A 20,233-nucleotide genomic window follows, 5' to 3' on the forward strand; every position below is an offset into this window, starting at 1 on the left:
TTGACTTTACTCCATCTTGTACAACATTCCAAGAAAGTTTAGTGCTGCTTTTGTTTTATCATTTGCACTTGGGTCATTTCCAACCTGGGTCATTTTATAATTATATAATAGTTTACTATAAATGGCAGAAAAGTTTTTCTCACTGAATCTACAATTTCACCTACAGAAACGTACGTGAAGATTTTTATCCATATCTGAAATCGTAGAATCCTACAGTGCAGAAGGAGGCCATTCGGCCTATTGAGTCTGCACCCACTACAATCCCACCCAGGCCCTATCTCCATTACCCCATTTACCCTAGCTAGTCCCCCTGACAGTAAGGGGCAATTTAGCATGGCCAATTCACCTAACCTGCACATCTTTGAACTGTGGGAGGAAATCGGAGCACCCAAGAGAAACCCATGCAGACATGGGGAGAAAGTGCAAACTCCACACAGACAGTAACTCAAGCCGGGAATTGAACTCGGGTCCCTGGTGCAGTGAGGTAGATTAAGTATCATTTTTCAATGTCAAGAAGTTATGACAGCCAAAGCTTATAGAGTGAGAGAACTTCATTCTGTTTCTGGCTTGTATTTACAGCTGGAAGTTTTGGTCACAGGCAACTTGGAACAAAATTTCTACTTCTGTTTTGTGTCTCTGATTAAAGCACGACCTCCTGCATTAGAGTCAAGTCATCCTTAGGGATTTTTTTTTATTGCCAGCGAAAAAACTGGAAAACCATGAATCAAAACTGATATTGTGTGTCGGAAGAAATCACATCTTTAGTTATTTTTAACCTGCTTTCAGTGATTCCTTCACATCGTACATCATGCAGAGAAACTGTGCTCGATCAATGACACTTCTGCAAGATTTAAACAGCCTTTGCCCCAGTTTAATCACATCACAAAACATCCTAATTGACTCAGACCATTCTCCCCTCTCACCACTTTAAACTGCTATTTAGTGTGTGCCCGGGGTTGACACTTGTCTTTTGACCTCTTTTCTTCAGTGAAGAAAGTGTTAAGGCAAGTCAAGGAACCATTAAAGCCAGACCAAAAATAAATGCTTTTGTTGTTGTCTCAATCCTTTAGTGAGTTCATGTGAGTGCCATATAGAAAAGGAACAGGCTGCATGCACTTCTCCCGGGAAATGCAAGCCTCGTACTTTATTTATTGCAGGTTTTCCTGGATCTTATATTACAGCTTGTATTTCCTTAAACAGACGGGATCTTGCTAAGCAAAGAACAGTGCTGCTAAACCTGTGTTTAACTGTGTGTAGGACCAGCTGCTGTTTAGAGTTTTGGTTGCTGTCTTCCTGTGTTAATCTGATTTACTCGTTTGAGGGCTGACCTCATCATCCTGTCAGTATGGTATCCCACCTACACTGTTAGCAGCAGCTTAGTATTTGCAGCGAGTGCGAGCTGTACTGTGTACAGCTCAGAGAAGAAAGGGCTTGTTCTTGTTGGTTTCTCCAGTGTAGGGATTTGGTGCAGAGGCGTGCGACGGTGGATAACAAACAAAAGCAGGCTCACGTTCACAAGTTTAAGACTGCCTTGGACAATGATGTCTGTGTCCGGGAGGAAAGAGTTTGACATGAAGCAGATTCTGAGGCTGAGGTGGAAATGGTTCAGCCACCCCTCGCAAAGCTCTTCTGGTAACAGTGGCTGCCTCCAGCAGGAGGGATTTGAGCACCGTGGCATGGGTCAAAACAGGTTGAAAAGCCACTCTCGGGACAGAGGTGGAGTGAGGAAAAACAGTAGTCCTGTAAACAGTTTGCTGGCACCTGTGCCAGCTCCTATTTACAGCAGACCTGACAGTCAGCCATGGCAACAGCAGAATACTGTGCCACGCACGCCAGAGAATGAAGGACTTGCTAAAATTTCTGTACAAGAAGACACTGTTAAAGAAGAAGAGAAAGAAAACAAAGGAGCAGTGGAATCTGAAGGTGTTGATCTTACAGACGAGGCTACAGAGAGGTAGGAGCTTGCAATGAGAAAACACTAATACTGAGGAAAACTGAATGTAATTTATATAATTCCTTTTAAAATATGTATGTATATATATTTGGGCCATAATTGAGAGTATGCATAATATTGGCAGCATATTTTATGCATGCTCTTAGCTTTTTCTGGTCCTTTATCTCTGATAAGTGTGACTGATCAGCTGCTTGGCGTATTATTACGATATTCTCATGAAGGATTCTAATGCCTCTAGATAATTTGCCTGCAATCACATGTTTATCACCGCTTAGTAAAAAGATGCAAATGTATGCTGCAACTCCATAGGCTGAGAGCAGAATTTTGTGTGGTCTGGTAACGTAGCCTCAGACGTACTTCTGTTTTCACTACAGTCAGCAGAGGAGACAAATGATTTATTCTGGGTTATATTTAAAATGTGTCAAAATCATGTTTATTCAGAGCTTCATTTTGTGGCACTTGTCGAAAGCAGATTATGTTGGTGTTTCTCCCCAGTACCCTATCAGTAGAAACTTCTGATTTATACTTCCCAAAACTTATATTGGACCCACTCCAAAGATGGTCCAGGTACTGTGCATGGTGAGAATGTGGAACATGGAGTGATTGATTTGAAAAGCATATATGAGTTTAGGCTGACGCTAAGTAACTATATGAGGGAGAAACTAGGTGTAGAGTATGTTGATAGGGTGAGATGAAGCAAGACAGGAGGGGGGTAGTGTGTAGAAAAGACCTGTCGGGTTGAGTGGTACGTTTCTATGCTGTAAAATCTAAGTAATTCTACATAATTCTACACCATACATATTGATTCGTAAAGTCTTGGACCTCAGCAAGTAACTCTGTGTCAAAGACTGTTTAGTGAAGGGGCAGCACATGGGAAGAGTGTTGGGATATAGGCACAATAGATCAATAGTGGTTAGATTCAAATTCTGAGCCTGCATTTGCGCCAAAAAAGCTTCCTGACAACAGGCGGAGCAGGGAACAGGTGGCCACTGAGAAGGAGAGAAATTTGAAAACCAAGTTTCTATAGGCTGCTCTAAGAATATTGCAAGAGCCTAAAGGCACACTGTCAAAACCACCATTATATTTTGAAGAGTAATCCACATCATGGGACAGAGAGAAGTATGTAAAAAGAAGGAAAAGTCAATCCATATATTGGTGGGGGGTGGGTGGAGTCGAAAATCACTCACAGAAATCTTTATCAAAGTAGAGAAAATATCAGAAAATTGTGAATAATTTTCCCAGAAATAATGAACATTGTCCTCTGCTAATTTAACCTTTTGAACAGTCACTGCTTTTCCCAGAATTGGCCAGAGATCAGATGGTGGGCTCATAGTCCGATTAACGATGGCAAACAAACTGTCCAAAACTGACGGTAAAAATAAGAAGTCCTCTAACACGAAGCAGCGGCAGCTTGTGGTTCAGGGAAGCGAGAGAGAGGAAACCTTCAGATGGGAGCTTCACCCTCTAAATGTTTAAAATCTTAAATTAAAAAATTCCCTCAGGGAAAGGGTCCTCCAAAGGGCAGCCTGTAGCTGCACCTGAAGACAAATTGACAGGGAGGGCCACAAAGTCTGCCACCAGGCAGCAACCTGTTCCCTAACTTCTTGGGGGACCCACAGGCTAACAGAAAACATCTAGTCTGTCTCGGACAATACGTCTTAAATAACCTATTACTCACCACCTTTAATTTACTACCTTCTGCTTGCAGGCAGAAAACATTACTGCCCCCATCCTGCCTCCAGGAATACAGCTGGGAGTTGGGATGGGTGATGGCAAATTGACATACCAGTCCGTGATTCAAAACTCTGCACCCATCCACCTCCGATCTTCAGGACTGGAAATCCTGCCAGGGACTTTCCTAATGGTTTGGCTGACAAATGCAACTGACTGTCAGCATGTTACTATGGACACAGACTTTGAGATTCCAAACTGTACAAGGCTATAATAGACTGCAAATCCTGGTAATTCAATTCCAAACACAGAAACAGGAGTTGACCATTTAGTCCACAAGATTCTTGCACCATTCAATTATTCAATGAAAAACACTTCTATACCTGATGAGAAACCCGAGGATCATTTCACTCCCTCAGGATTGTGAAAAAAAAGACATCAAAGTCATATGTTATGGCATCAAAGAGTATTTTCTGTGACTGGTGGCATAAAAATATATTAATTTTCCAATGAAAAAAATCCTTCTATCTTGTCTTTAAAAAGTCCTAACAACATTGCCAGAAAATGGAAGAGAGACAGCACGGTGGCACAGTGGTTAGCACTGCTGCCTCACAGCGCCAGGTACCTGGGTTCAATTCTCAGTTTCGGGATACTGTCTGTGTGGAGTTCACATTCTCCCCCAGATGCTCTGGTTTCCTCCCACAATCCAAAGATGTGCGGGTTAGGTGGATTGACCATGCTAAATTGCCTCTTAGTGCCAGGGGGACTAGCTGGGGTAAATGCAAGGGGTTATGGGATTGGTGGGATTCTGGTCGGTGCAGACTCAATGGGCCAAATGACCTCCTTCTGCACTGTAGATTTTATGATTTGGCTGATCAACAAGGTATGTGTCAGATAATGATTAAAAAAAATGCTGCCTTTCAGTCCCACCTCCGAATTGCTGCAAAATTGACCACCCAGAGACCTGGCACACTGAAAACACAGCTTCAGTTATACCCAATGAAAAAGCACTCTTTTTAAAATTTGATAAAGGCTGAAGATTTTTAAAACAGGCAGACTGGAAATGGATGATAATTTCACCCTGACAAACACGTTCTACCCACACAGATGGCAATCATTACCACCCACAAGCATATAGTCATTTACCAGCATCATAATCAGAATGAATTGACATACAAATACTAATGATAAGGTGGGTGTAACATGGAGGTGTGCAAATGCTTCCTACATCATCTCATCAAGTTGCAGCAGAATACTCATGAATATTACAGCATCTCACTCCTGTGGAAGCATTTTCCACATGTGGCACAGATCTTTTTAAAGAGGTAGGCCACCTGAATCTGATAAATTCTTTCTTCAAATGCTTTTTGTTCTGGACATTTAATAGGTGCTGGGAAATGATCTGATGCACTGGATGAGATTTTCCAGCCTTGCTCACTCCAAAACTGGAAAATCCCACCCGAGGTCGACAGACCTTTCCACAGTCCGTTCCCTACCTGCTCCGATTCCCATGGTGGGTGCAATGTTAAAATTCCAGCCATTATCCTGGGTTTTGAATAGAAATGAAGTAGTTTCCTTTTAAAGTGCCAGATGAGGTGAGAAAACCGGTGTGTAGCTCTCCAGCTGCACAGCTAGCTTTTCTCTCCATTTTGTCCAGCACTTAAATTCAATGTTGGAGGTGCGTCTCACACCGTTTTGCTGGCAGAGCCATGTTGGCACTCTAGAGGTCAGGGCGTCCTTTCTAAAGGGCCTCTGGAACAAAAAAAAACACCTTAGAACCTTCCCCTTCAGACAGAGATACCATCCTCACCAACCAGGGCCCCAGCTCCAAATATTCCTCTTGCCCCATGTACATTGGTCTCCATTACTGCCAGGATGCCAATGTAATGCCAGGAAAACTGCCAGGGTGCAGGAGGGAGTGTCAGTGGACAGTGCCCAGGCATGTTCCTCTCTCTGGAGCTATACATGCCTGGACACCCCTAGCAGGTGCACTTGGCCTGTTCCACATTTTGAAAACCTGTTGTAAATCTTGCCTATGAGATGTCACAGCGGTGAAGGGGGAATTCCCAGTTGGGGGGCGCGGGGGTGGATACAATGCAGTGGGGATCTTCCTGGGTGGAAAACTTGTTATGTCATTGACGAGGAGTGGGAGAATCAGAACCTGAGGTCTGGCCGGTGAGATTCCCAATTTCAGGCATTCACAGGGATTTCGTGTTCACAATATCCCCTCCCCCATAGCCAGCAAATGTGGGTGCAATATCCCCTCCCTCATAACCAACAAACACAAGCACAATATCCCCCACAGCCGACAAACATGGTACAACCTCCCCCCCACCCCATAGTCAGCAAATGTGGGCACAAAATCCCCCCCATAGCCGGCAAACCTGGATACAAATTCCCCACCATAGCCAACAAACGTGGGCACAAAATCCTGCATAGCCAGCAAAATATGAGCCCAAAATCACTCTATATCTAATGGATATGGGCGCAATATCCCCCATCACTAGCAAAAGCAGGTAAAAAATCTTCCATAGCCGGCAATCCTGGGCACAATATCCCCCATTACTAGCAGATGCGGGTGCAATATCCTCTATAGCCGGCAAACTTAGGTGCAATACTCCCCACAGCCAGCAACTGCAGATGTAATAATCCCCATAGCCGGCGAACGCAAGTGCAATACTCCCCATAGCCAGCAACTGCAGATGTAATAATCCCCATAGCTGGCGAACGCAAGTGCAATACTCCCCATAGCCAGCAAATGCAGGTGCAATAATCCCCATAGCTGGCGAACGCAAGTGCAATACTCCCCATAGCCAGCAAATGCAGGTGCAATAATCCCCATAGCTGGTAAACGCAGGTGCAATACCCCCCATAGTGGCAAATGCAGGTGCAATACCCCACATAGTGGCAAATGCAGGTGCAATACCTGCCACAGCCGGCAAACGCATGTGTAATATTCCCCATAGCCGGCAAACGCATGTGTAATATTCCCCATATCTGGCAAACTCATGTGTAATATTCCCCATAACCAGCAAACACAGGTGCAATATCCCCCCTTAGGTGGCAAACACAGCTACAAGATCCTCCACAACTGGCAAACACCAGCGCAATATCCCCCATAGCCGGCAAACGCTGGCACAGTATCTGTCATAATCAGCAAGCATAGGTCCAACATCCTCCATAGCCGGCAAACACAGGCACAATAACCCCCATAATTGGCAAACGCAGGCGCAATATCCCCCATAGCTGGCAAACACAGGTGCAACATCCCCTATAGCTGGCAAACGAAGGCACAATATCCCCCATAGCCGGCAAAAGCAGGAGCAAAATCTCTCCCCCCCCCACAACATCATTTCAATCCTGTAATGGGGTAATAATATAAACATAGTATGAGAACTGTTTCATCAATAACAACTAGCATTTATATAGCTTTAATCTATTTAAGTATTTCAAGGCACTTCATAAGAACGTTATCTAAACAGAATTTAAATGAAATAAGGAGATTGTATGACAATTGATTAATGGCTTGGTCAAAGAGATAGGTTTTAAAGAGCATCTTAAGTTGAGGAGAGAGAGCTAGAGAAGCAAAAAAGTGTCGGGAGAGAATTCCAGACCTTCGGGTTGAGGCAGCTGAAGGCATGGCCTGTAATGCAGGGACAAAGACAGCGAGGAGCATGCAAGAAACCAGAATTGGAGGAGGACAGAAATCCTGACTGGTCGCAGGGTACGACAGGGGTAGGGAACAGTGATGCCATGAAGGGATTTGGAAATAAGAATGTGTATTTTAAAATTGATGCATCGTTGGACTGGGAGTCAGTGTAAATCAGCAAATAGACAGATGATGGATGAATGAGGCTCAGTGCAAGTTAAGAGATGAGCAGCAGAACTCTGAATGAGCTGAAGTTTATGGAGGATGGGAGATGGGAAACTGGTCAAGGAAACATCAGAAATGCCCAGTTCAGAAGTAAGGAAAAGATGCTGAAGGTTTCAGCAGAAGCTGAGACAGAATAGGTATATTGAAACTGAATAAGACGCTTAAAAAAAGTTGTCACTTTCTTATATCTGTTTTTTAAGAGATGTGGGGTGCAATTCTCCCAAAAGATTTCTATGTGTTGGCCCCAGCAGAAAAGCAGATGAGATTCCCATTAGGAGGGTTGGGGCAATTCAGTTCTCAATTTAACCACACTGAGAAATCTTTTTGAGCCTTGGGAAGAGTCTCAGTGTATTCTCCCATATTTCAAATTGTTTTTGGAGTGGGATCAAAGAACGCCGGCAAGACTGGCTCCTCTGAGATTGGGCTTCCCATCTCTAAGTTAAATTGAATGTTCCCCTTCACCACTTCCCACAGATATCGCAACCCCAGCCCCCCACCCCCACAGACATGGTGAACATCCCCAACCCTTGACCCCGGAGGGGCAGCCTCACTCCATCACTAAATGTCTATGTCAGCTCTACATCCCCAGAACCCTTATGGTCCCCACCCATATCACACAGGCATGAGAGTGTTCTGCCACCCCAAATCCATACTTGCTGGCATTAGACCTCCACTCCCCCAAGTGAGTAATATCTCACTATGGGATTGCTGAAGGCCCTGCCCCTTCAGGCACCCCCTTCAGATCCTGTCATCTTCAGGCACCCCTCCGTGAACCCCCTTCAAGCCCTACCCTTTGTCAGTGCTACTCTGGCAGTGCCACGGCAAGAGTGCCATTGGGTAATGGCTAGTCGCTGGCCAGTCTTGCGCGTGACCGCCCAGGAACATCAATGGCCTCTGAGCTCCTCCCTGTGGCCATCACGTTAGAAGGAGCTTCTCCCCTGCATTAAATGCACTATGTCCCCTCCCCTGCGATTCTCTAGCCCTAGTGCAATCTGTGCATGAGTGTGCAGGGTTGGAGAATTGTAATGGTAATGTTCAGATCAGTGGTTGGAGGTATTTTTCAGATATACATTGCAGTTGTAAAGGATTTTCTAGCAGATACCGTATGCTTCAATTGGACTACGTTGAAGGATTTAATGCTTGGGCTGTTTTAATGTGGGGCTCTTGGTGGCAGTGTCAAAATGTAATCCAAAGAGAATTTTTTTTTGAATGCATCTTATTCAATAATTCAAAGCGGAAATAATTGTTCTTTTCCCCTTTGTTACCTATCTCAAGAGTGTAACCATTACGTGGGAGAGCACAAAGAGACTCTTAAATTAAATATTCAGATTATATAACAGATGCGATCATAAATGAATATTTCATTTGATTGTACAGAGTGAAAAAACCCAATAGTCATACCATCCTGAATTAGATTTTAATAGTCCCCTTTCTTCTACCCACATATGTTCTGTAAGGTAGGGGTTATTCTGTTACGAATCAGAAAACAGTTAATGATATTATATGAAACTCACACATCCATACAAGCTGAAAATCAGATCCATTTTGAGTTATTTTGCACTTGCTGAATAACTCTTGTATTATGTCTAAAAAGTACTCAATTTTACAATAAAATTCCAACAGTACTCTGAATCAGATGGTATTCTTGAGAAGACTATTATTCTTGTTACTTTACACAGTGGTCTAGACTTATATCTGTGTGTCCGGTGCACAGAGATGGGAGAATTTCTTGCTCGCTTTCCATAAGCGTCTCGCCAAACATCAGATTTTTGGTTCTAGGGGTGAGTGGATTATATTTGGGCATGCCTGGAAGAAGGGAATGGTCAGAGATGGACTCAAGCTGGGTTGGGTGACTCGGGATAAGAAATAAAAGCAGGCTGTTCAGAAAGGTCCAGTTGAGAGTTTAGTCATCTACAGTGAAGTTCCTGTGCCTCAAAGGAGATATCATTGCCTCATTAGGTGACTGGGAACTCAGTAGATATTGTTCAACTGGTAGCTGACCCTGCAAAGAATGACTCATCATGGAATTATCCTCGGAAAAAAAATTGTCATCTAATCAAAGTGCACTTTCCTGAACTAATGAAACATGGTGTGGATTTACAACATACGGCCATAGAGATGGCATTACCTTACCACCACTACAGAGGGTACTTATATTCTGCAGTCATACAGTTAGCTGACAAGACTCAGTGGGTGGATGAATGATGAATGGTGTCATTCATTATTACATCCACTTGCCACCCATCTGTATTAGGGCAAAACCCAGGGAATATGGGCTTGCAGCAGGAGAGGAAGGGAAAGGGTTAAACAGACAGTACTCACTGCAGGCAGACAGGCCAAAATGCAAATAACTACATCTCAGACGCACTATAACAGTCATGCCTAGATGGAATCGTTCCAAGGTTACACAACATCTTTATGAGGATTAATATCACTTGTGAAGTCTCCAAAAGGTTAAGCGGAATCGTTGAACTCTGAAAACTTAATCAAGTATCCAGGAGATGGGACAATTAACACCCCATCTAAATCAGTTTGACAAATACAACACTTTGATATCTTAAATAACTATACTGGAGATGTCCAGAAAACAGTTAAAACTAAAGCACACAAGACAATGTAATCAAAAACAGAATGATAACAAATTCAAATTAAGAATTTGATGACCTGATATAAATGTGATACTTTGTAATGTGAAGGAAGGGGTATAAGAATCTGTAAGAGCTAATGCTCAGTGGAATAGCTCAGAAGTAAGCTGCAGTTACAGCCATAATTTCTGCTCTCCCTCATGCATGTTGAATAAAGCCATTTTTGTTGAAGTTCTACACAGCCTGGGAAGATTCAGTCCATTCATTCCTTCCTACACCATCTAATAGAATGCACTATATGACAGACTAACATAAAATCATGTCATGGGAAAGGATAAAGACCAGCAAGGAGGTGGCCCAGACTTGGGGGGATCAGTCTGAATTTGCTCTGTTGAAGTGGTGGCAATGGAGATTGCCGGGTCATTGAGCAGCTATCTATTAGTGATGGTGAAGCTAATAGGTGCTAAAGACAATTGAAATCACTTTGGCACATGGGGCTAATGGTGGCGATCATGGTGTCAATGCATTGAGCACAAGGGGACTTTGAATGAGAGTGAGTGCAACAATGAGAGGGGTTGCATCATATAGGCAGCATCAGAATAGTTAAAGACAGTGGTGTGCATCACAGCATGTCTTCATAATGTGACAGGCTATATCTAAATAACTCCTTTTGTGCCCCACACTTGTCCCAGCTCTGCTCCCTCACTCCCCTATGCCAGATCATCCCTTGGACATCAAGAGAAGGAAGTGATGTCTGAGACAGCATCGCTTCTGACTAAGTCACACACTGCCAATTCAGATACAAGGGTTGTAGTGCACCTGTAGCATTGGTGGCACAAAGTGAAAGTCATCACAGCAGGATACAGGAGGAGGTATCAATGTCAAACACATCTGTACACATCTGTCCCGCTTGGAGGAGAGAGGAAAGTGATGCTCAAGCTCCAATGGGAAGAACATGGAGCCTCAGGAATCACCTTTTGGGACACAGTATTTGGACAATAAGTAAAAGATGTGTAGATATCTCGTGGGGTTCCCTAAGTCAGTGGGAGCTCTAGGATTGTGAATGAAGGAGTCCATCACCATGATGAGCTCTACATATTCCTAGGGATTCAACTGCAAGAGCTCTGGCTATGAGTGTTTGACCAATCCCATGAGGAAACACACGCAGCAGCACCCAGAATAAATGTCTGGCAAGGTAAGGTACAAGCCTCTCTCAGTAACCTGGATCAGTCCACTCAGCATATGAGTGCTGACATCCATGGAATACATGAGGAGTTATGTACTCTTCACAGGATGATCACATTGTTAACACAGAGGTTACTGGAATGGGTGATGGTTACATAGCAGTGGCCAACCCTATCAACCCCACCTGAAGGCTAACACTGTGCAGGTCACCTAGTGGGGTAAAGGCACTGGAAGCTTCTCAGCCCTGCCATTGCCCGCCCCTCCACCAGAGCCTTTAACTGAGCCACATGGCTGCCCAGGCTGAAGTTGCAGTCTCAAGGAGATCCCTAACAAATGCTTAACGATGAGGCAGGCCACCACTTTCCTCACCATTGAATCATTGTGGCGTCAATGTAAAATGTTTTTATTTGGAAATTGCTCATCAGGCTCTGACTGATGGAAAGTGTAAGATTCAGGGACCTTGTGTGAATTCATTTGGCTGAAGGACACAGCTGACGATGATCCCTGGCTACATGCACATCCCCCCAGCTACTCTGCCATTGGCACCTCCCCTTCTTCCTCCACTTGGTAATCATCAGAATTGATGGGGGTCCTGTTTTTCCTCCTCACCCTTCTCACCTTCTCCTCAGATGTTGGATCTCTGACCATGGCATTATCGTCACTGATTTCTAAGCCTCTCCGATGTGCAAGGTTGAGCAGCATGCAGCAAACCACTACTATTAGCCTTGCTGGGCATGTTGCAGAGCTCCGCCTGAGCAATTGTGGTGTCTGAAGCGCATTTTTAAGAGATTAATTGCCTGCTCAATGACAATATGGTTGATGTTGTAGATGCACTCTGACTTGTTTGAGGGGTTCGATAGGGGGTCGTTATCCAGATTGTTAACTGGCAGTCCTTAACCCCTACTAGACAACCACAGAACTGTGCTGGTGAATGAAGCAGCTGAAGGAGTTGGGAATACTTTAGTTTGAATGTATCATGGCAACTGTCAAGTGACCTTATACACATATGAAGGAAGACATTGTTGTGGTCAATCATTGATTGAGTACAAGAGCCTTTGGTCTACGAAGATGCCCAAATAATGATTTGAAGCCTTTATGGCAAGGTGGGTGCAATCAGTAACACACTGCACTTGAGGGAAGCCACTAATTGGACAAAAGTTGTGGCGCTCTGCGTCTGAGACACCAAATCTAATGGGCAAGTAATGTGATCACCCCCCCAGGCAGAAAGAGTAGAAGTTCAGCCTTACTACAGCTGCATGTTGCTGACCAGGATATACCAGACAGATCTTCTGATGAGGTCTGGAAAGATCCTAAGGCAGGAGGGTGATGGTTACCTTCACAGCCACTGCAGTATATGGGGTAGACGGATTCTTGCTCAAGTTGTTGCTGGATCATACGACATTTATCTGTCAACATCCTGGGACTTTGACTCAGCGATTTTCAGCTCTGGTTCTCCATCATATTTAGGTAGGTTTATACAGCCTTCCTGCAGGGTAGTACCTGGGCATCCTGGATCTCCTCCTCCTCACTCCAGGTGCACATAGTGCAGGCCATTCCTTCTGACCATCTGCCCTCACTCGGGCCTCCAGATGCAAATCCAGCAGACCCACTGGCTCAGAACTTTGGATTAAAACAACATAGTTGGAATTGACTTTTTTGTATATCCTGGGGCAGCTAAGACAAGTTTATAGTAAGCTCCTCAGGGGCACTTGCACCTCTCAAGAGGTGCACCCTGGTTATGCACAAAAGTTGAGAGTTTGCTCCTACCAGAGCTACTCTGCGCACGTCATGTCTCAGTCACCTGTGAGAATAAAATTCAACTTGAGTGGAAGCAGCTGTTGATTTCCAATGGTAGCCACATCCGTGAAATGTGTATATACAAAACGGGACCTGTCCCCATTCCCACCCCCATGAAAATGTAGGTATCGCGTTTGGGGATTTCCGGGCACATCTGCCCTTTTCAAAAGACAGTGAGCCTCTCTGTCACAGTAAAAATCCAGGACAATGGTGTACATCAGAACACAATAGTTTCATGATAGTTACAAATAACAAGGGGAAACGAGTGGCAATATTGGTATGTACAAATTCCAATAGTAAAAACTATTTTTCACCTCCTTCCACGTCCAAGCAATCTTAGAATTTAGCTGTTCACTGGATGCACTATATGCAGCATAAGGAATATGCCAAATTACCTGCTCTAGGTAACCTGCTTGGAGTTGACTTGGTTGATCATTGCTGAGCTATTAGTGAAGTACCCAACTAGCCTCAGTGTTTGCAAATTAGAAAGTAACCTCTGATGAAAATGCATGGATGTGGACAGTATTGAGCAGAGATGTTATAACCTTTTTCACATTTAGCTTGCAGAAACTGTTAAAATCTTGTAGATCAATTCCTGTCACGAGATACTGCAGGTCACTGGGAACTATAACTTAGGAGTTGGAAACAAAAGGAAAGGAAAAGGTTGGTGTTTGGGGGTGGGGGGCGGCATTTGCCAACGACAGAGATTTTTGATAAGAACTCAACCCCACAGCTGCCATACTCAGAGAAACAGATATATCACCTGCCTACATCTTTAAACTGCCAGAAGGACCACTGGGTTCAGCCTGAAGCTAGCCAAATAACCAATCTTCAAGATCCACTTACCCCTTTAAATTTACTGGACTTTCAATTGCTTAATCTATCCTTCCACTTCATCTCGATCTCTTTGAGCAAGTGTGAGCTTTGAGTGTGTGTGAAAGTCAGAGCATGTTTTTACTATTTTACTTAAACTAGCGCATCATGGTGACACAGTGGTTGGCACTGCTGCCTCACAGAGCTCGGGACCCAGGTTCAATTCCGGTCTGTGTGGAGTTTGCACAGTTTCCCCTTGTCCACGTGGGTTTCCTCCACACAGAAACCAGTGGGTTTCTTCCATTGGTGCTCCAGTTTCTTCCCACAGTCCAAAGATGTGCACGTTAGGTTGATTGGCCATGCTAAATTGACCATAGTGTCAGGACATTAACAGGGTAAATATGTGAGGTTACGGGCATGGGGTCTGGGTGGGATTGTGGTTGGCGCAGACTTGATGGGCTGAAAGGCCTCTTTCTGCACTGTAGGGATTCTTATTTTCCAATTCTAAACCGTGTCATGTATAATAAATGCTATTCTCTTTTTTTTTAAATCGCAAATTAATTTAACATGGAAAATATGCCTTATCTGGCTAACAGGATAGTTCTGTTCCATGATGTAGTCTTGCACAAGTAACCACAGGATCAACTCCTAGACATTCAACCTGCAATGGCTTCAGAACAAAGGACTTCTGACATTTCATGGGATTAGATGCAGCTACAGATACTGGACCTATGCATCCCTTACAGCTCACCCATTGATAAATTGCCATTCCCTACTGCTGCTCTCTCAACTGAAAGAATACCTCTGTTCAGGGAATATATGTCATGTCTGTGTCATTTATAGTCACCGTTTGTGAATGGTTAAACATTAATTGAATTGGAAAGGATATCACTTAAAAAAAACCTGTTCTGTCAAACGAGGAATGGGACAAGAGGAGAGTCGTTTGGCCCCTTCCCTCTTCATCTCAACATTAGTTTTACAGTAGTAACACTTCAGTTATTAGGAATTAACAAAATAGTGGTGTAGCTAATTTTTAAATGGTCAGTTTTATACATTAAGATTGTTTTGACGTGAACAGCAAATAACTCATGATGTTGTACCTGTAATTATGAATTCTGTTTTAAAACAACTTGTCAGATAACAACAAGCCACTTAATCAGTTTAAAAGATGAAAAGTTAAGAATCAAACCATAGAGTCATCAGATTGTTGAATATTTGCTGAAATGATATCTCCAAGTTCTGTTTCAGTTACTGGATCCCATCTCAAAGCATTAACAGTGAAACTAAGATCCCCAACATTACACAGAGACAAGGTTCATAGAGATACATGACTTGAGTAATTTTTCTTTTAAATTATGGTGGTATAATGGGAATGAAAATTCAGTGATGCGGTTAAGGTTTCAAACAAGAAGGAAAGGGCACTGATAGTGAATGGGTAACTGTACTGAGGGTGATGAACAGAAATTAGGTTTTGGCAAAAGAGTCAGTCTGCTCTCTGCTACTCCAGAATTGTTTGTAGATCATAGATCACAGCCAGTGTATTTTCTAGTGGTGTGTTTTAAACAGCCCCTTGTCTCCAGATGTGCAGTTCGGTAATGTGTTAGTTAATTGGCTGAAAAGTTATCTGCAACGCTGCCACCATGCAGGAAATATCAGTGACATCCACAAGTGCAAGCCTCTGTTGCATAAACCATAAACCTAGCCATTGTGGCATTTCTCATCAATGCTTTTACTGCTGCTGTAGGATCCAAACAGCACAAAGTAGCTGTGGCAAGCTTGAACCAGTTTGTCGTTGCAGATAGTTCTGAGTTGCTGGGCAGAAGGTGCTGGAGAACTGCTGAGAACTCACTGATGTTAAGTGAATTCTGCTGAGACAAATCATCTGGCATTAATGACATGTGTAGAATATGCTTTATCTTGCTCAGTGGATAGTTCTGTTCCATGATGTATTCTTCTGCAAGTGACCACAGGACAAATTCCAAAATATTGAATCCGTAATGGCTTCAGCACAAAGGACTTTTGGCACTTCACAGGGTTGGATGCAGCGTTGGACTGCAGACAGTGAGCCTTTGTATCCCATACATCTCATCCCCTAATTGGCATCCCCCATTGCTCAACTGGAAAAGTGCTAAAGTGCAGGAAATATATTCAAGGCTAATGCAGGAGGTCAGGATCCACAGGAAATTAACACCACTGAAAAACTCAAACACAAATACCAAATATTTGTACAGCTAGTTTTCAGATAACATCTAGCCTGTCATCATTTCTTTATAAGAAAATAAAACATAAGTTGTCCAAACGTAGAGTGTATGGAACATGCAACATTTTTAGCCAAAATCAAATGAAAAATAAGTTGGCTTGTGCGTTGCTCAACAATGTTGTGTCACACTTATGTAGAAAGAACTAATAGTCTATCAATGTGAAAATATGGACTATTCAGTACAAACATATCTGATAAGCCATGAAAATCGCCTCTTACTATGGAAAGAACTGATATAACATGGCACATAAGCAACTCACTAAGCTTCTTTGGACAGTACCTTCCACACACTACCTTCCAAATACATCATCAGTACCATCAAGAAGGACAGGGTGTTAGGAAAATATGGTCATTTTAAGGGATGTATATGGGTATTGGTGAATATTAGAAATGAGTTATAGTTTTAAGTGTGCCTGAAAGAGTTAAAATCTATAGTTAGATTCATGCTGGACAAAGCTGTTTGTACATGTGTGGACTGGTTTCATTTTCAATTGTGATTCTGTTGTGTTTAGAGAGGATTATGTCATGAAGAGTGAATAGACCAGCAAAATAGCACTAGTTGCAACTGAAGGCCCTTTTAAGGTAGGATTTTTTTTTTGTTAATAGTTTAGCTGAATCTCTTGGCAGTTGTCAACTGCATTATACTGCATGGTAGATGCAACATAATAAGAATAAATGTGAAGTTATCCACTTTGGTAGCAATAATAGGAAGGCAGATTATTATTTGAATCAGTGTAAATTGAGAGGTGGATGCTCAGTGAGACCTTGGTGTCCATGTGCATTAATTGCTGAAAGCATGAAGGTGCGGAAGGCAGTAAAGAAGGCAAATGGTATGTTGACGCTCATAGCGAGAGGATTTCAATATAGGAATAGGAATGTGTTATTGCAATTGTATAGGGCATTGGTACGACCACACCTGGAGTATTATGTGAGTATTATCTGAGGAAGAATGTTCTTGCTATAGAGACAGAGCAGCAAAGGTTAACCAGGCTGATTCCTGAAATGGCGGGTCTGTCATATGAGGAGAAACTAAATTGGTTAGCATTATAATCACTGGAATTTAGAGGAATGAGAGAGGATGTCATAGAAACTTCACCCAGACAGTGGTGAATCTGTGCAATTCATTACCCCAAAAAGTAGTTGAGACCAAAACGTTGGGAGGGAGAGCAGAGGGAGGTGAGAATTTGCTGGATGGTTGAGCAGGCTTGAAGGACTGAATGGCCTATTCCTGCCTCTAGTTTCTATGCATGTATGTTGAAGGACACTAGAGACGGAACATCTCTCAATTCTGCCAGGAGAAAGACTGGACTGAAGAGGAGCTGCAAAAAGGCAGGCTTCCCAAATAACTAGTTACTGTCCAGATAATCAGGGAGTTGGGACAGAAAGAATGTCTCAAGACATTGAAGTTAAGAGAACAGAGAACAAGGTATTTTTAGAAGAATTCAAGGAAGAGTAAACAAAGTGTTCTGAGACTATCGCAATAACCAGACTTAAAGTGGGACAGCAAACTTCAGAGGTAAATCAGAAGTTTAATGCTTATTAAGAGAGTCTGGGAATCAAGAGTTAAAATAACTAAAGCAGTTTTTTCAGCAGTCAAAACAAAGAAGTCCTAAAGACAGTGCTATAAAACATGGATACTAGATCTGCTTTTAAATTTGGAACAGAAGCTTTGTTTAAAATTTGGAAAACCTTGACAGGATTTCACACATAAAGCATTATTGTGAAAGAATGTTTTAAGGCATGCTTTTTGAGAGTAGAGTTTGGAAATTCTGCTATGATAATTATTTGGGTGTGAGGGGATTCTGAGAAGAAGTCCACAGGCATCCATTTGAAGTTCAGAGTGAAGAGTGTATTTGACCGCAGCCAGCTTGTGTGGTTAAAGGGCCATTGTGTCACTGAGACTGTTGTAACTTAGCATATAGGGGGCAATATAGGGGGCAATCTTAGCAGAAATGGGGAAGTGTTATTCATGGTGAGAAAACTGACGTGAAGCTTCCCAGCTTAAATTGATCTGTTTTATCTCCAGATCTTGTCGCTTTGACATCTGAGAAAAAGAATGGGCGATGTTTGTGTCATCACGCTGGTGGGTTGAGGACTCTTAGAGCCAGAAACCAGCTCTGCTGAGATTGGAATGCCCTTTTCAAAGGATGCTCTGATCACAACGAAGAATAAATTCTCCCTTGACTATCCCAAGCATCTCCCGCTCCCTAATCATCATCGGCATCCCCATCCCTCACATCCCCTTCCCCACCTCCTCTGCATTCCCATCCTCCTCTGAGTCCGTTCCCTCCATCACCTGCCAGGTTGCCACTGCAGTGCCAGCCTAGCAGTACCAACCTGTGCAAGGAGACAGTGCAAGGGGACATTGCCAGTGCACTGGTAGGCCACGTCCCTCTCCCACGGGGGCTATACTGACCTCTGCACCTCTGAAGGGAATCCCTTGACAGGTTTGCGTTTAGGTATGAAAATTCAGTAAAGGGATTATATAATGATATCTAAATTCATGGAAATGAATTAAAATCAAGTTCTCGTCCATTACAGGCACAATCCTGATTGCATTTCTGGCGAAGGGTGGGGAAAATCGCAGATCACCATCTTACTGACGCGATTTGAAATTTCTGCTTTTCATCCAAATTTGAGCCCTCACTGGCGATCTCACGCACAGAGAATGCAGGTTCAAGATCCTGCCCGTACTTTATTATCCATGTTAATCTGAAGATCTGTATGTATTTGTAAAGTGAAGGGGGGAGTAAAGGATTATTGTATCATAATCCAATTTTTTCTTGTGGAAAAAATGTTCTTGTTGTTAAAACTAATTAATGGTCCCATGACTCTGTTCCTGCACATGCTATTAAAAAAAGGGAAAAGTTACAGTCTTTTGAGCTAGGTTTCCATTCTGGATCTTCTGATGCTATAACAACAACTGGGATTGTAATAAAGGAACAAACATATGGGCATACCAGCAGCTGAAAGATGGCACAGTGGTTAGCACTGCTGTTTTGCAGCACCAGGGACCTGGGTTCGATTCCTGCTTGGGTCACTGTCTGTGTGGAATTGTATGTTCTTCAAGTGTCGGTGTGGGTTTCCTCCAGGTACTCTGGCTTCCTGCTACAGTCTGAAAGATGCGCTGTTGGGTGTATTGACCTGAACAGGTGCCATAGTGTCGCAACTAGGGGAATTTCATAGTAACTTCATTGTGGTATTAATATAGGCCTTACTTGTGACTAATAACTTTACTTTGTCCTCCAAACCTCCCACCATCCAAACTTGGAAATACATCACTGTTCCTTTACTGGGTCAAAATCTTGAAACTTCTTTCCTAATAGTGAATGTAACTGGACTAGTTGGACTGCAGTGGTTCAAGAAGGGTGCTCAAGGCAATCAAGGATGGGTAATAAATGTTGGCCCAGCCACCAATGCCCACATACCAAGAATGAATTTTTAAAAGATTGCGGCTTCATTGCACATGGAATTATTTGATAGAGAAATACTTCTGATGTCTGAATTCCCTGGGAAAGGGGTAACTTAAAATGTGCTTCAGAGAATATTTTCAAAATATGGCAGTGCACTGCAGTGGTAACCAATCACAGAGATCACTTGCCTATTTCCCAGACTGCAGCAGCAGATCTGGTCTTGGTGGCTGTTCTCCACCATTATCATCCCAGTTTTCTATGACACAACTTCTTTGCCGAGTCCTCTACACATATAAGAACATAAGAACATAAGAAATAGGAGCAGGAGTAGGCCATCTAGCCCTTCGAGCCTGCCCCGCCATTCAATAACATCATGGCTGATCTGTCGTGGCTCAGTTCCACTTTCCCGCCTTCTCCCCATAACCCTTAATCCCCTTGCCTATCAAAAACCTATCTACCCGCGTCTTAAATATATTTAGCGAGGCAGCCTCCACCACTTCAACAGGCAGAGAATTCCAGAGATTCACCACCCTTTGAGTGAAGAAGTTCCTCCTCAACTCCATTCTAAACTGCTGCCCCCTTATCTTGAGGCTGTGCCCTCTAGTCCTACTGTCCTTTCTGAGCGGGAAGAGCCTCTCCACCTCTATCCTATCCATCCCATTCATCATCTTATACGTCTCA

At 43.2% G+C, this 20,233-nt stretch overlaps 1 protein-coding gene across 2 annotated transcripts in view; it reads left to right on the plus strand.

Annotated features, from left to right (window-relative positions):
• The window catches only part of klhl4 (kelch-like family member 4), a 200,407-nt gene that overhangs the window by 57,213 nt on the left and 122,961 nt on the right, over window positions 1-20,233 (plus strand). The window contains exon 1 of one of the 2 annotated variants that reach the window (XM_080187716.1): window positions 1,396-1,954. The exons of the other annotated variant lie outside the window; for it this stretch is intronic. Within the exon in view, the coding sequence (XP_080043842.1) occupies window positions 1,539-1,954 (416 nt within the window). The 5' untranslated portion in view covers window positions 1,396-1,538. Of the gene's footprint in view, window positions 1-1,395; window positions 1,955-20,233 lie in introns of those variants that run through there. 2 annotated transcript variants of the gene reach the window in all.

The sequence above is a fragment of the Carcharhinus amblyrhynchos genome, chromosome 4 (assembly GCF_965287045.1).
Source record: "Carcharhinus amblyrhynchos chromosome 4, sCarAmb.v2.hapA, whole genome shotgun sequence".
NCBI classification, from domain to species: Eukaryota; Metazoa; Chordata; class Chondrichthyes; order Carcharhiniformes; family Carcharhinidae; genus Carcharhinus; species Carcharhinus amblyrhynchos.